General features: G+C 37.0%; 1 protein-coding gene across 3 annotated transcripts in view; it reads right to left on the bottom strand.

The window, feature by feature from the left end:
- Positions 1-13,451, bottom strand: part of SMC4 (structural maintenance of chromosomes 4) — a 39,004-nt gene that overhangs the window by 12,704 nt on the left and 12,849 nt on the right. For all 3 annotated transcript variants that reach the window (XM_021069729.2, XM_005669952.4, XM_013982169.3), the window contains 5 exons: positions 12,935-13,075; positions 11,872-12,022; positions 10,158-10,322; positions 3,813-4,046; positions 2,173-2,358 (listed from right to left, as the gene is read on the bottom strand). In XM_021069729.2, coding sequence (XP_020925388.1) covers positions 2,173-2,358; positions 3,813-4,046; positions 10,158-10,322; positions 11,872-12,022; positions 12,935-13,075 — 877 coding nt within the window. The remainder of the gene's footprint in view (positions 1-2,172; positions 2,359-3,812; positions 4,047-10,157; positions 10,323-11,871; positions 12,023-12,934; positions 13,076-13,451) is intronic.

Raw genomic sequence — 13,451 nt, 5'->3', positions numbered from 1 at the left:
GATGTAGATTTGATCCCTGCCTCAATCAGTGGGTTAAGGATCCAGTTTTGCAAGCTGCAGCATAGGTTGCAGATGTAACTTGGAGCTGGTGTTGCCAGGGCCGTGGTGTAGGCTTACAGCTGCAGCTCTGATTTGACCCCATGGCCAGGAATTTCCATATGCCACGTGTGGGTATAAAATGGAAAAAGAAAAAGAAAAAAAAAAAGTTTATGGATATAGAGTTTGAATATTTAATGAGCATAAAATGAGAGAACTGTTTTTGTTTTATGTAACTGAAAATGTACCATGTGAAGACTTGAAACCTAAAAAGAACTATAAACAAGGAGTTTCTGCTGTGCTGCAGTGGGTTAAGGATCTGGCGTTGCCACAGTTCTGGCTTGGATTTTTTCTTTTTTTTTTTGTCTTTTTGCCTTTTCTAGGGCCGCTCCTGCAGCATATGGAGGTTCCCAGGCTAGGGGTCCAATCGGAGCTGTAGCCACCGGCCTACGCCAGAGCCACAGCAACGCGGGATCTGAGCTGAATCTGCCACCTACACCACAGCTCATGGCAACACCAGATTCTTAACCCACTGAGCAAGGCCAGGGATCGAACCAGCAACCTCATGGTTCCTAGTCGGATTCATTAATCACTGAGCCACGAGGGAAACTCCAGTTCTGGCTTGGATTTGATTCCTAGCCTGGGAACTTCCATATGCTGCAGGTGCAGCTGAGGGGGGAAAAATACTATAAAGCAAAATAACTTCAGAATAAGAACAAATTATTGGAAGTCATCTAAGATTATGTCTATTAATAAATCAGCTATCAAGGAGCATTAACCAATTAGCTTCATTTTTGCCTTGAGAGCAAATGAATATGATCAAATTGTGTTATCTTCAAAAAGTAAAGTGGAAGTCACCTGACATGCAGATCTGAAAGCAACTATGGTGGGTAATTTTCATTTGCCCTTTTGAATCTCTCTATTCTGCTTCCTTCTCTGGGAGGCTGACTCAGAGACTGCATTAATTGGCTCCTCTGTCTCTCTAGCTTTAGACAATGTGAGGCACCAGCTAGAAATGGCAGGGTAGATGAATGGTGTTGAAATATTTATCTCCCCCGTTTCCTCCCAGCAACCCTCCAGCCAGGGCCACAGCTCCCTTCCTACTTCAGGATTATGAATTCAGGCTTTAGGTCCTATCACCCTTGATTTCCCTAAACTCTAGCCACAGCCTTCAGTAAAATGATATAAAATCCAGAATTTAATTTATCAAATTTTTTTTTCAAAAAAAAGGAAAAAAGTAGTTTTGTGAAGTTTGTCACTAGAATCAGGTCATTTTCTTAAAATGACCATAATTATCCAAAACCAAAAAAACTAGTTCAATTTTCTTTTATTTAACTATTAATATTCTTCATCTTTCCTTTATCAAATAACAACAGTAAATTGAAAAGAGAAAAAAGTAAGAGTTGAATACAAGCGAAATCATCCATGAGCATAAAATAGTTTTACTTCAAAGCTGTATTTCCAACCTAGGTACATTTATAACTCATTTCACCTTATTTTAGCCTTTATCCATCCTCACCTGCATGAAATAGTTTCTCCATGGAAGAGATAATTTTGCATAATATTCAGACTGATGACTTATTTTAAGATATGCTATTGTGTCTCTTACTACAAAATCAATATATATTGTTATACATTTAATAACCATGAACAAGACGAAAAAACCATTTTTAACATGAAGAATCCATTCCACAACGGTTTTTTCATGATTGAGTAGAAAAGCAAAATGCTTAAAAGTGAATGTCTTTTATTTATTCTTTTTTTTTTTTGTCATTTAGGGCTGCACCCAAGGCATACGGAGGTTCCCAGGCTAGGGGTCCAATCGAACTGTAGCCACGGGCCTGTGTCAGAGCCACAGCAATGTGGGATCTAAGCCACGTCTACAGCCTATACCTATACCATCGCTCATGGTAATGCCGGATTCTTAACCCACACCGAGTGAGGCCAGGGATCAAACCCACGACCTCATGGATGCTAGTCGGGTTTGCTAACTGCTGAGTCACGATGGGAACTCCTGAAAGTAAATGTTATTATTTTGCATAAAGAGACTCAACGTGCAGCTCAAGTAAAGTAAGAAAATTATTTACAATGTCTTTGAGAAAGACGTATAGTTATTTACACATAAATTTACTTTACCAATCTTCCATATATTCCTGGAATCCTGCCAGTTTTTTTTTCTTGAATTATTGCATCAAGGACTTTCCCCCTACTTCGATTCATTGCTAAGGAACTCTTTGCTTCTTCAACTTTTTGGAAAAGATCACGAACCAAACTTTTGAAATTAATTTCTTCCTGTGTAAGTTTCTGAAGTTCTTTCTCTTTCTAAACATGAAAAATAAAGAAAATGAATCCCAGAAGCATACACCCTATCATAGCATACAATTAGTTGTAATATTTAAAGAAAAAAAAAAAAGGAAAGACCAGTAACATTTGAAACAGAACTGAGCTGTCATATTTTAACTGCTGGTTTGATTTTGAAAAATATGGAGGGGTTTTCTCTTTTAAAAGAGGCATAAATTATCTAGGCCAATAATAAGGAATACAAACATGGCGTTATTCTAAGAGTTGTGCACTGACTGACAGAGCAAACAGAAGAGGGGTTGTGGACATCCCAGTTTGGCACCACATAGTTATGCATAAGTGTGTCCTAATTCTTATATTCTTACACTAATTAAAGATCTCAATATAAAATTCTAGATAAGGGTGACTGGGCAAAGCTATGATTATACTGAACTTTGCTTTCTATATAAAAGGAAACTTATTATACAACATGTATTATTACATCTAATTAAATAAAGTAAAACAAATGAAGGAAAGCATGATAAATGAATAGTACTACTGCTAAACAAAAACGTCAGGCTGCCAACAAGAAAGGAACCACATACATGCGCACAAAAATCTTAACTCTGTTTCTCAATCCTCAAGTTAGAGCAGCCATTTTTCTGATACTCACCTTCATCTCCTGGCTTTAAATTATTACCTCTATTACCAGTCATACCGGTTTAAAGTAAAAGCTCAAGTTATAGATAAAATTTATCTAAAAATAAACTGAAATCACCAGGAAGATAGAAGTGGTCAGTGGACATGACATTTAAATACACATTTAAATTCTACATGGTCATTAAGTTCTCTGATGACCAAGTGGTATGCATTTACTAAAATGAAAAAGACTTTCAGTATAATTTCTCTTCAATCAGCATTGCCATCTATTGCCATCTTGCCTAATGATGCTTTGGGGGTTAAAGTTATGAAATTTCTTAGATGCCTAAATCACTCAAGGTCATGAGGGGCATCAATTGAGTTAAGCTAAATGTCTTGATGAGTTTAACAACTTGCACTGCCAACAAAGAGACTACATCCATAAATTCAAAACCAGTAAAAATACACTAAGGTAGATGATTTGTATATTTCTTCATACAGACATACAACTGATTTGTGTTTTTCCTTTACTCCTGAATATGCTGTTTACACTTAAATTTAGGAAAACACAAACTTACTCTTATTTAAATTATTTCCATAGGAAATAACGGTGGTGGCAGTGTTGCTATTTGCCACTTCAGGGGAGAATAGTTTCTTGATAGTTTCAATTCATACCAGATGTAACATAAAAATTCCCCATTCTTTTGGGAAAGATTACATTGAATTAAAAAAAAAAAGCTGTTAACAGTCACTTTAGATGCTGAGATTAAAAAAATTATGTACGCAAATATATACAAAAATAAACAAAACTAGGGCTGATAAACAGAGTTCAGATGAAATACAGAAGCAAAATTTACCTCTTTTAGTTCACACTCGGTTTGAGGGAGTTTTGCCTCTATATCTCCAATTGCAGCTTTCCTTTCTTTGAGAGTCTCAGAAGCTGCCATCAGAGCATCCTTGGCTTTACTTAATTGAGATACTGCAGTGTTATAACGACTAAGATAGATATCAAGTTCTGATTGGGCTACATCCATCTTTGAACGTGCTTCATTTACTGATTTGCTGAATCCCATAAGTTCTTTCTCTTGACTCTGAAAATAATAGATCTCATTAAATCTGAAATAAATATTTCAAGCCTAAAGTGAAAGGTAAACAATATGTTTTAAATTTAACTTAATAGGATTCTACAAGCACAATATATAGAAATCAATCTCATGAGTGGAATGGATGAACAGTATTTTCCTAGTTGCAAATGTTCATTGTATAAAGTCTTTTCCCAATTGATTCCCCAACAAGAGCTTAATGAGGTAAATATTAGCATATTCAATGTAGAGGTTAAAATGACCCCCCCCCAAAAAAAAGCTGTTGAAAGAATAAAAATTTGGATATAAATTCTAGATTCCATGGTCTTCCCATATTACCTCACTTGAAACAGTAAGGTATAAGGACCACTCAGCAGAAAGATTCCTCAAGTATATTTATGTTGGAAAACGTTGTGTTTTAGAGGTAAGGCAAAGCAATCCCCAACACAAGTCATAATTTAAGTAATAGAAATTTTGGGCTACTGTAATTGACTATGTGGAAAGCATCTGTTTATTATAGTAATGGCATTAGAACCAGGAATATAAGGTTATATAAGATCATCGGTTTAAATATTTGATGTTAAAAATCATGAACACACTGCTCCAGGCTACTTTCTACCCACTATTCTGAATGTTTTGTATGTATTAATTCCATAAAACAATCATTATGTCCATTTTGAGGAAGCTCAGGTCAGAATTTAAATAACTTGCTCAAAATTCAATAGTTACTGATAAGTGTCAGAGCCTCTGCTTTTAGCTACTACATATGCTGAGGAATATAAAGACACCTGGATATAAGTCCTGGCTTTGTCATTAAGACAAAATGCCAAGGTACACAGAGTACTTAATATACATTAGGTGAGCAAATGTGAAAATCTATCTCTATAAAGTATTCCATCAGGAAAGCTACTGTATTTATCCTCTGTCAGTTTATCACATGGGCACTCTACTTATATAGAGTTTTGTAATGTGATATTAGGACATGTCTGTATTTCAAAAGAGAATGAATTTAGTCTGTTAAAAAAAAATCCAAATGAGGTATCGTTAACATAAAAAGGTCTTATGTAACTGACTTAAGTAATATTAGTCAATTTAACTCAATCACTGTTATCTATTAAAATATCTACTTAATATGCTCAGTGTTGCCAAAAAGGCTATGGTAAATACAGAGTTAAACTTTATGCCTATACTTTTGTTGGGAAGGTAAGACAAATCAAGGCGACCACCTCACACTCTTGTTTTAACCAAGTGACAATATAATAGCTACCATTTATCAACTCCTTTTTCTAATTTTTTTTTTTTAAGGGCCGTACCCACAGCACATGGGAGTTTCCCAGGCTAGGGGTAGAATCAGAGCTGTAGCTGCTGGCCTACGCCATAGCTACAGCAAAACCAGATCAGAGCCACAACTGTGACCTACACCACAGCTCACAGCAACGCTGGATCCTTAACCCCCTGAGTGAGGCCAGGGATTGAACCTGTATCCTCATGAATGTTAGATTTGTTTCCGCTGAGCCACAATTGGAACTCCCTATCAATTCCTTAATTTCTAGGCACTTTATGTGAGTATACATACATTTTATTTTCATAAAGATTCTCAAGATGGGTAATATTTTCTTCCCTACTTTGAGGATGATATCTTAGAGACATAAAAACCTGCACAAGCCCTCTCTCTCTTCACTCCCACCCCCCAGAGCCTGCCTTTGTTTTCTCCACACTTATCTTCTCTTTCTTCTCTCTTAACACTTATTTATTTCACTTTAAAAAAAAAAAAAAAAATAGGAGTTCCCACCATGGCACAGTGGAAATGAATCCGACTAGGAACTATAAGGTTGCAGGTTCGATCCCTGGCCTCACTCAGTGGTTAAGGATCCAGCGTTGCCCTGAAATGTGGTTCAGGTCGCAGACACAGCTCAGATCCTGAGTTGCTGTGGCTGTGGTGTAGACCAGCAGCTATAGCTCTGTTTCGACCCCTAGTTTGAGAACCTCCATATGCCTTGGGTTCGGCCCTAAAAAACAAACAAAAACCTGCACAAACTCAGAGATAATGAATAAGTGACTGACCTAGGATTTGAACCAAGAACTGACATGAGAGCTATGGTTTTAAAACTATTACACAAGAGCTACAGAAGCAAATGTCAACCTATGGTTAGTGTGGTCCAAAGTTTTTATATGTAGTAAACAGTTATATTACCAAGAAAATAATTTAAGAGAAGACGAAGAAAATCCGATGGCAAAATCAACATTTAACAAAGGTATATATATGTTTGTGTGTGTGTGTTCTCATTCTCAGTTATTATTTTTTTTTAAATGAGAAAGCAGAAAACAAAAGTGTCTAGGCTATTTTTAGGAATGTAAGATATCAAAAGCCCAAAATAGTTTATTTTTTACTATTACTACAAAAACAATCTCTAAGTTATAAAAAAAAAAAAAAAAAAAAGGCCAAAACAATCAAGATGACAAAGTAGTAGGACGTGAGGCTCACCTCCTTCCACAAATACATCAAAAATACAACTACATGTGGAACAATTCTCAAAGAAAATCTACTGAACACAGGCAGAAGAACCTCAGACTTCTGCAAGATCAAGAAAATTTCCATATAACTGGATAGGGCAAAAGAAAAAAAGAAAAAAGAAATGAGAAAGGAATCAGGATGATACCTGTGCCTGAGGGAGGGAGATGTGAAAGAAAGCTTCCTACACCCTAGGAAGTCCTCTCTCCTTGGGAAGACCAGCCAGGACAGAGGGCGAGCTTCAGAACGTCAGAGGAGAATGCACCAACTGGTTTGCAGCAGTCAGAATAGAGACAGACCTATAGAGATGGTCAGTGCTACTGCCCTACATTCCCCAGCCTGAGACATATGTACTCTGGTGTGGGCTGAGGGCTAAAGCTTGGACTCTGGAAATCAGGCACAGGGAGAAGACTGGGGTTGGCTAGGTAGAAACAGCCTGAAGAACTAGAAACTAGTGCAACCACATCTGAAAGCCCAGGCTGCCTTAGAGGCCAGGCACCATCTTTGGGGGTATGTGAGGGGAGGGGTAGGACCCATCATTACAGCCTTATTTTCTGTGTACTCTCAGTTGGCAGGACACTGCCTACACAAACTCCAGGAGTCTTTGAGAGCTGCTTCTGCTCCCACTGCATGCTCCACTACTGAAAGCCCCAGATCACATACCAGCCACTGGATTGCACTCCCACTATTATCAAGGGAATAATGGCCAGCACATGCTGAGGAAAGAGGCAACAGACATCCATGCTAAAAACAGCCCTCACACCAAAAATATCAAACCCACACAAGCTACACAGGGATGCTTCCACATATAAATATCCTGCCAAGATTACAGTAGACAACTGTTTTTCCTAAACTCACTCAAGAGAAGTATAAGTGAAGAAGCAAAGAAACCACTCGCAGTTAAAAGACCAAGAGAATTCCCCTGAAAGAAAAATGAAACAGACCTCTTCAGTCTAAACGACACTGATTTCAAAAAGAGATAATGAAAATACTAAAAGAACTAAGGCTATCAATAGAAATAGAGTACTGCAAGAAGGAACTAGAAATTTAAAGCGGAACCAAGAAAAACTAGAAAACTCATTCGCCGAGATGAAAGCTAGCTAAAGGCAATGAATAGCAGAATGAATAATGCAGAAGAATGAGTAAGTGACCTGGAAAATAGAATAATGGAAATCACCCAATCAGGACACCAGACAGAAAGCCAAATTGGAAAAAAAAAGAAAGAAAGAAAGAAAGAAAGAAAGAAAGAAAGAAAGAAAGAAAGAAATATAAGAGATTTATGGGGTAATACAAAACACGCCACTCTACACATAATAGGGTTTCCAGAGGGGGAAGAAAGAGATAAAAAAGAGACTGAAAATATATTTGAAGAATTACCGCAAAAAAATTCCCAAACCTAAAAAAGGAAAGATAATCCAGATACAGGATGCACAGAGGGTCCCAAACAAATTAAACTCAAACAGACCTATACCAAGACATACTACTAAGAAAAAAAAAAAAAAGAAAAAAAAAAGGAAAAGCTAAAGTTAAATGAGTGACATTATTCGCAGAACTAAAATAATCCAAAAATTTACATGAAACCATAAGACTCAGAATTGCCAAAGCAATCCTGAAAAAAAAGAACTAAGCAGGAGGGATGCCAGACAATACAAAACTACAGTAATCAGAAACAGCGTGGTATTAGCACAGACATATGGACCAATGGACAGAATCGAGCCCAGAAATAGACCCACACACCTGCAGTCCATTAATCTTCAACAAAGGAAGCAATATATAATGGGAAAAAGTCTCTTTAGCAAGTGGTGTTGGGAAAGTTAGACAGCTACATGTAAATCAATGAAATTAGAACACACCCTCTCACCATACACAAAAATAAATTCATAATGGCTTAAAAATTTAAACATATAACATGACACCATAAAAAGAGATCAGAGGCAAACATTCTTTGAGCCAAGTTGTACCAATGTTTTCTTAGGTTGGTCTCCCATGGCAATAAAAATAAAATAAATAAACAAATGGGACCTATTCAAACTTAAAAGCTTTTGTACAGCAAAGGGAACCATAAACAAAATGAAAAGACAACCTACAGAATAGGAGAAGGTATCTGCAAATGATGCAACCAACAAGGGCTTAATTTCCAAAATATACAAACTTGCTCATACAATTCAACAAATAAAACAAGCAACCCCATCAAACAATGGACAGAACACCTCAATAGATATTTATCCTAAGAAGAAATACAAATTGCCAATAGGCACATGAAAAAGTGTTCAACATTGCTAATTATTAGAGAAATGCAGGGAGTTCCCGTCGTGGCTCAGTGGTTAATGAATCTGACTGTAACTATGAGGTTTCAGGTTCGACCCCTGGCCTCACTCAGCGGGTTAAGGATCCGGCGTTGCCGTGAGCTGTGGTGTATGTAGGTCACAGATGTGGCTCGGATCCCGTGGTGCTGTGGCTCTAGCGTAGGCCAGTGGCTATAGCTCTGATTAGACCCCTAGCCTGGGAACCTCCACATGCCGCAGGTGCGGCCCTAAAAAGACAAGACAAAAGACAAAAAAAAAAAAAAGAGAGAGAGAAATACACATCAAAACTACAATGAGGTACCACCTCACACTGTTAATTGTGTTAGTTGTCACAATTAACAAATGAAAGAGAAATGTGAAGTGCACCCACCTACACTCTTGGTAGGAATGGAAGTTGGTACAGCCACTGTGGAAAACAGTATGAAAGCTCCTCAGAAAACTAAAGATAGAGTTACCATATGATCTAGCAATCCCACATATCCAGACAAAACTGTAATTTAAATATTCAAGAACCCCTATGTTCATAGCAGCACTATTCACAATAGCCAAAACATGGAAACAACCTAAATGTCTAACAACAGATGACCGGATTAAGAAGACGTGGTATATATATACATAATGGAATACTACTCAGCCATAAAAAGAATGAAATAATACCATTTGCAGCAATATGGATGCAACTAGAGATTATCACACTAAGTGATATCAGTCAGAAAGACAAAAAACCATGATATCACTTACATATGGAATATGAAATGTGACACAAATGATACCATCTGCAAAACAGAAAGAGACTTATGAACAAGACTGGTGGTTGTGAAAGTGGAGGGGGTTGGGAGAGAGATGGAGTGGGAGGTTGGGGTTAGCAGATGTAAGGTATTATATACATGGAGGGGATAAACAACAAGGTCCTACTGTATAGCACAAAGAACTATATTCAATGTCCTATGATAAATCATACTGGAAGAGTATTAAAAAAAGTATATATATGTAATAATCGAGTCACTTTGCTGTACAGCAGAAACACAACACTGTAAACAATATACACTTTAACAAAAATGTCAATTTTATATTAGTGAATTTCACCTCAATAAAAATTAAGGACAAACAAAAAACCCCAAAAAACAGGTAAGCCAGGAGTTCTCTTGTGGCACAGTGGGTTAAGGACCCAGGACTATCACTGCAGCAGCTTGGGTTGCTGCTGTGGCAGGGGTTTGATCCATAGCCCAGGAACTTTCACATGCTGTGGAAGTCATCACCCACCCTGCAAGCCACCAAAATAAACACAACTAAGAATCTTACTTCTTTTTCTTTCTGAAGTCCTTGTGTTTCCTGTTTAAGGCTATCCATAACTTCCTTTAATTTTTTCTCTTCTTTTTCTTTTTCCTTCTCAAGGGCATTGTTCCTAGTTGTTGTCTCAGTTATGATATTCTCACTCTTTGCAGGTATACTTTTAAATTCTTCAACCTAAGATTAAAAAGTTACCAGGAGCATGTACCTTCAGGCTGTACAATTTTATCAATACTTGATTTATTTAAAAGGATGTTCTAGATCTTTGCGGTTTTCTTTGTAATTAGGTTTGAACCAGCTTGCTTTACCAAGTACTTCCTTAACCACCCACTACAATTTCTATATTCTCAGTACAATGGTAAAGCTAATTTTATGAACTTTTGGTTCCTTAGGGAAGACAATTCTACCTGGCTGGGCATTAGAGCTTTCTTCCTTCTGCTTCAATTTCAGGTTGTAATTATCCTTCTTCACCTATGAATATGGTCTGATCACAAAAAATTCCCTAAAGAACCCCTCAATTGTTCAAAAAAATACCTTTACACCTATAGCTTCCCTCAAATCCTAAGATCTCTCATAACTTTACCCTTCAAGTCACCATGAAAAACTATTTTATTCCATTAATACCTTCCATCACTTACCTACATTTGATGCCTAAAGGCTGATATCTCTACTACAGTTAAATGTGGCTTCATCTGCCCAATTTAGGGATTATACCATCAAATCCATGTTATTTTATTCTGATTTTCTGTTACCAGTGAAATTCAACATTTCTGAAAATGGTGTTCCTTAAACACATTTTTGGAACTCCCATTGTGGCCCATGTTGTCTCTGTGAGGATACGGGTTTGATCCCTGGCCTTGCTCAGTGAGTTAAGGATCTGGCATTGTTGCAAGCTTGGTATCTGTGTTGCCATGGCTGTGGTGTACACTATAGCTGCAGCTCCAATTTGACCCCTGGTCCTGGAACTTCCATGTGCCACAGGTATAGCCATAAAAAGCAGAAATGTTTTCACATGAATTATTGTATTGAACATAAAAGTATGTTGTGAACAAATGCATCTGGAAAAATGTTCACAAGGTAAAGCAGAGTCTCTATTATGATTACCATGTAATTATATGGTACAAAATATTTTTGAGGGGAGGGGCTCTAGGTGTCACACTTATTAATATCTGATTAAGCTATTATTACAGCTTGAAAGGCTGGCTCCTAGAAAGTTAGGCATTCTGGTCTAAATGTCATCTTTTTTTAAAAACTCAGAATAGCTAATCAACCCCTTGGTGTAAATTACTAGCTTCACTTTTTTTCCTTTTTAAGGGGAAATTCCTGCTCTGATATTCTTAATTTCTATAAAGGAAGGTAGCATTTTTAAAAGTCTATGATCTATAGCCAAAAAAAAAAAAAAAAAAAAAAAACAAAAAAAAACACCTTTTTGAACCACTACACTCCAGGAAGAAAATTATTTTATCACCAAAATGGAATTGCTGATCTGGAAAATATTTTACCAACAATGTGTATCAGAAGCATAAGCTCTAAAACTCAGTCAATGGATGCAAGACTTCCCTTTGGGGAAAAAAAAATGAGGCTCAGAGATAAATCCCCAAACACTTAACATTCAGAATCCCAACTCATTCTCTCAGGTAATGAAGGGCAAGCACATCCATGAAAATAATGAAAACTAGATCTAATACCGACAAAATTTTAAGGATTTTCTTCCCCTATAACCTACCTTTTCTTTATCTTTTTGAAGTTGTTTCTCCAGTTTTTTGGCTTTACTTGTAGCATGTTTTAGTTTTTCCCTAACTTGAACATCTTCCAAGTCTAGCTTTGTAAATTTTTCTTTGTTCTCCTCAATAAATTTTGTGATTTTATTCAGTTTCCTAGCAAAGTAAGCAAATTAAGTCACTATTTTTGGTTTTCAGATATTTTAAAGCTAAAATGACTAAAATACTTTGCCTGTAAATGTATCTAAGTCCTCATAAAGGTAGGATCTCAAACTACCTATTTCAAGCTGACCCTCCTCTCCCCCCATATTTGAGGGAGGGAGCTGTTAAAATGTGTGACTATGAGAATTATTTTGTCCTTCTAGACTGGATGGGAAACATTACATTTCCCTGTGACAATGATGTCTAGGTATAAGAAAATTTGATTATAAAAATTCTTTTTGGAGTTCCCATCGTGGCTCAGTGGTTAACGAATCCGACTAGGAACCATGAGGTTGCGGGTTTGATCCCTGGCTTTGCTCAGTGGGTTAAGGATCCGGTGTTGCCATGAGTTGTGGTGTAGGTGGCAGACGCGGCTTGGATCTGGCATTGCTATGGTTGTGGTGAAGGCCAGTGGCTGCAGCTCTGATTTGACCCCTAGCTCAGGAACCTCCATATGCCACGGGTGCGGCCCTAAAAGGACAAAAGAATTTTCATTTTAAAGAATAAAAAAGAAAACCGCATAAATAAGAGGTATTGTTCTCAACTTGATATTGCCATGAGAAAAGTAATAATAAACTTTAAAACCACTTGCCAGGTTGCTTATTTTTGCTGTTTTGTGTTAGCATGTTCTGCCACTAGGGGGTAGCATTCCCCATTATTTTAAGACCAGTGTTGGGCAGGCAATCTGATAATCAACCAGATAAAAGGGCAAGAAAGTTTTTTGTTTGAAAAGGAGACCATTTCATAATGCTGGCAAATATATTACATTCATGTGCTGGCATTAAGTTTATATGTAGACACATACACATACATTTAATAAAATTAACTAAATCTAAATACTTTTAGTACTTTCCAAAAGATTATTACTTCTCTACATCTTTTACAGCTTTATTCTTAGCTTTCATTTCATTTGAGAGTATATTGCTCTTTTCATTAATTTCTTTGGTATCTTCATGAATTTTTTCCTTTTGAGTTTCCATTTCAGCAATTCGTTTCTGCAGATCATAACTAGAGAGAGGAAAAAGAGAAATCAGAGACCCTAAATTGCCTTTCTAAAATTCTGTAACTGGGAGTTCCGGTTGTGGCTCTGTGGTAATGAACCCAACTAGTACTCATGAGGATACAGGTTTGATCCCTGGCTTTGCTCAGTGGATTAAGTATCCTGCGTTGCCGTGAGCTGTGGTATATAGTTTGTAGACACAGCTTGGATCCTGTGTTGCTATGGCTGTGGCCAGCAGCTATAGTTCCAATTCAACCCCTAGTCTGGGAACTTCCATATGCTCTAAAAAGCAAAAAATCCTTAACTGTTTAATAAAACCAGCTATTTCTAAATTTTTCCTAACTAGAATCAACTAACAATTATTAAGAGCGGTCAGGGTCAAGG

This window comes from Sus scrofa, chromosome 13 (assembly GCF_054392235.1).
Source record: "Sus scrofa isolate SSC_HxYL_T2T_F1_AM1 chromosome 13, Sscrofa_HxYL_maternal_Yorkshire_Landrace_v2.0, whole genome shotgun sequence".
NCBI lineage: Eukaryota > Metazoa > Chordata > Mammalia > Artiodactyla > Suidae > Sus > Sus scrofa.
Note: the sequence above shows the minus strand (reverse complement) of the source record. Positions and strands in the feature narration are given on the sequence as shown.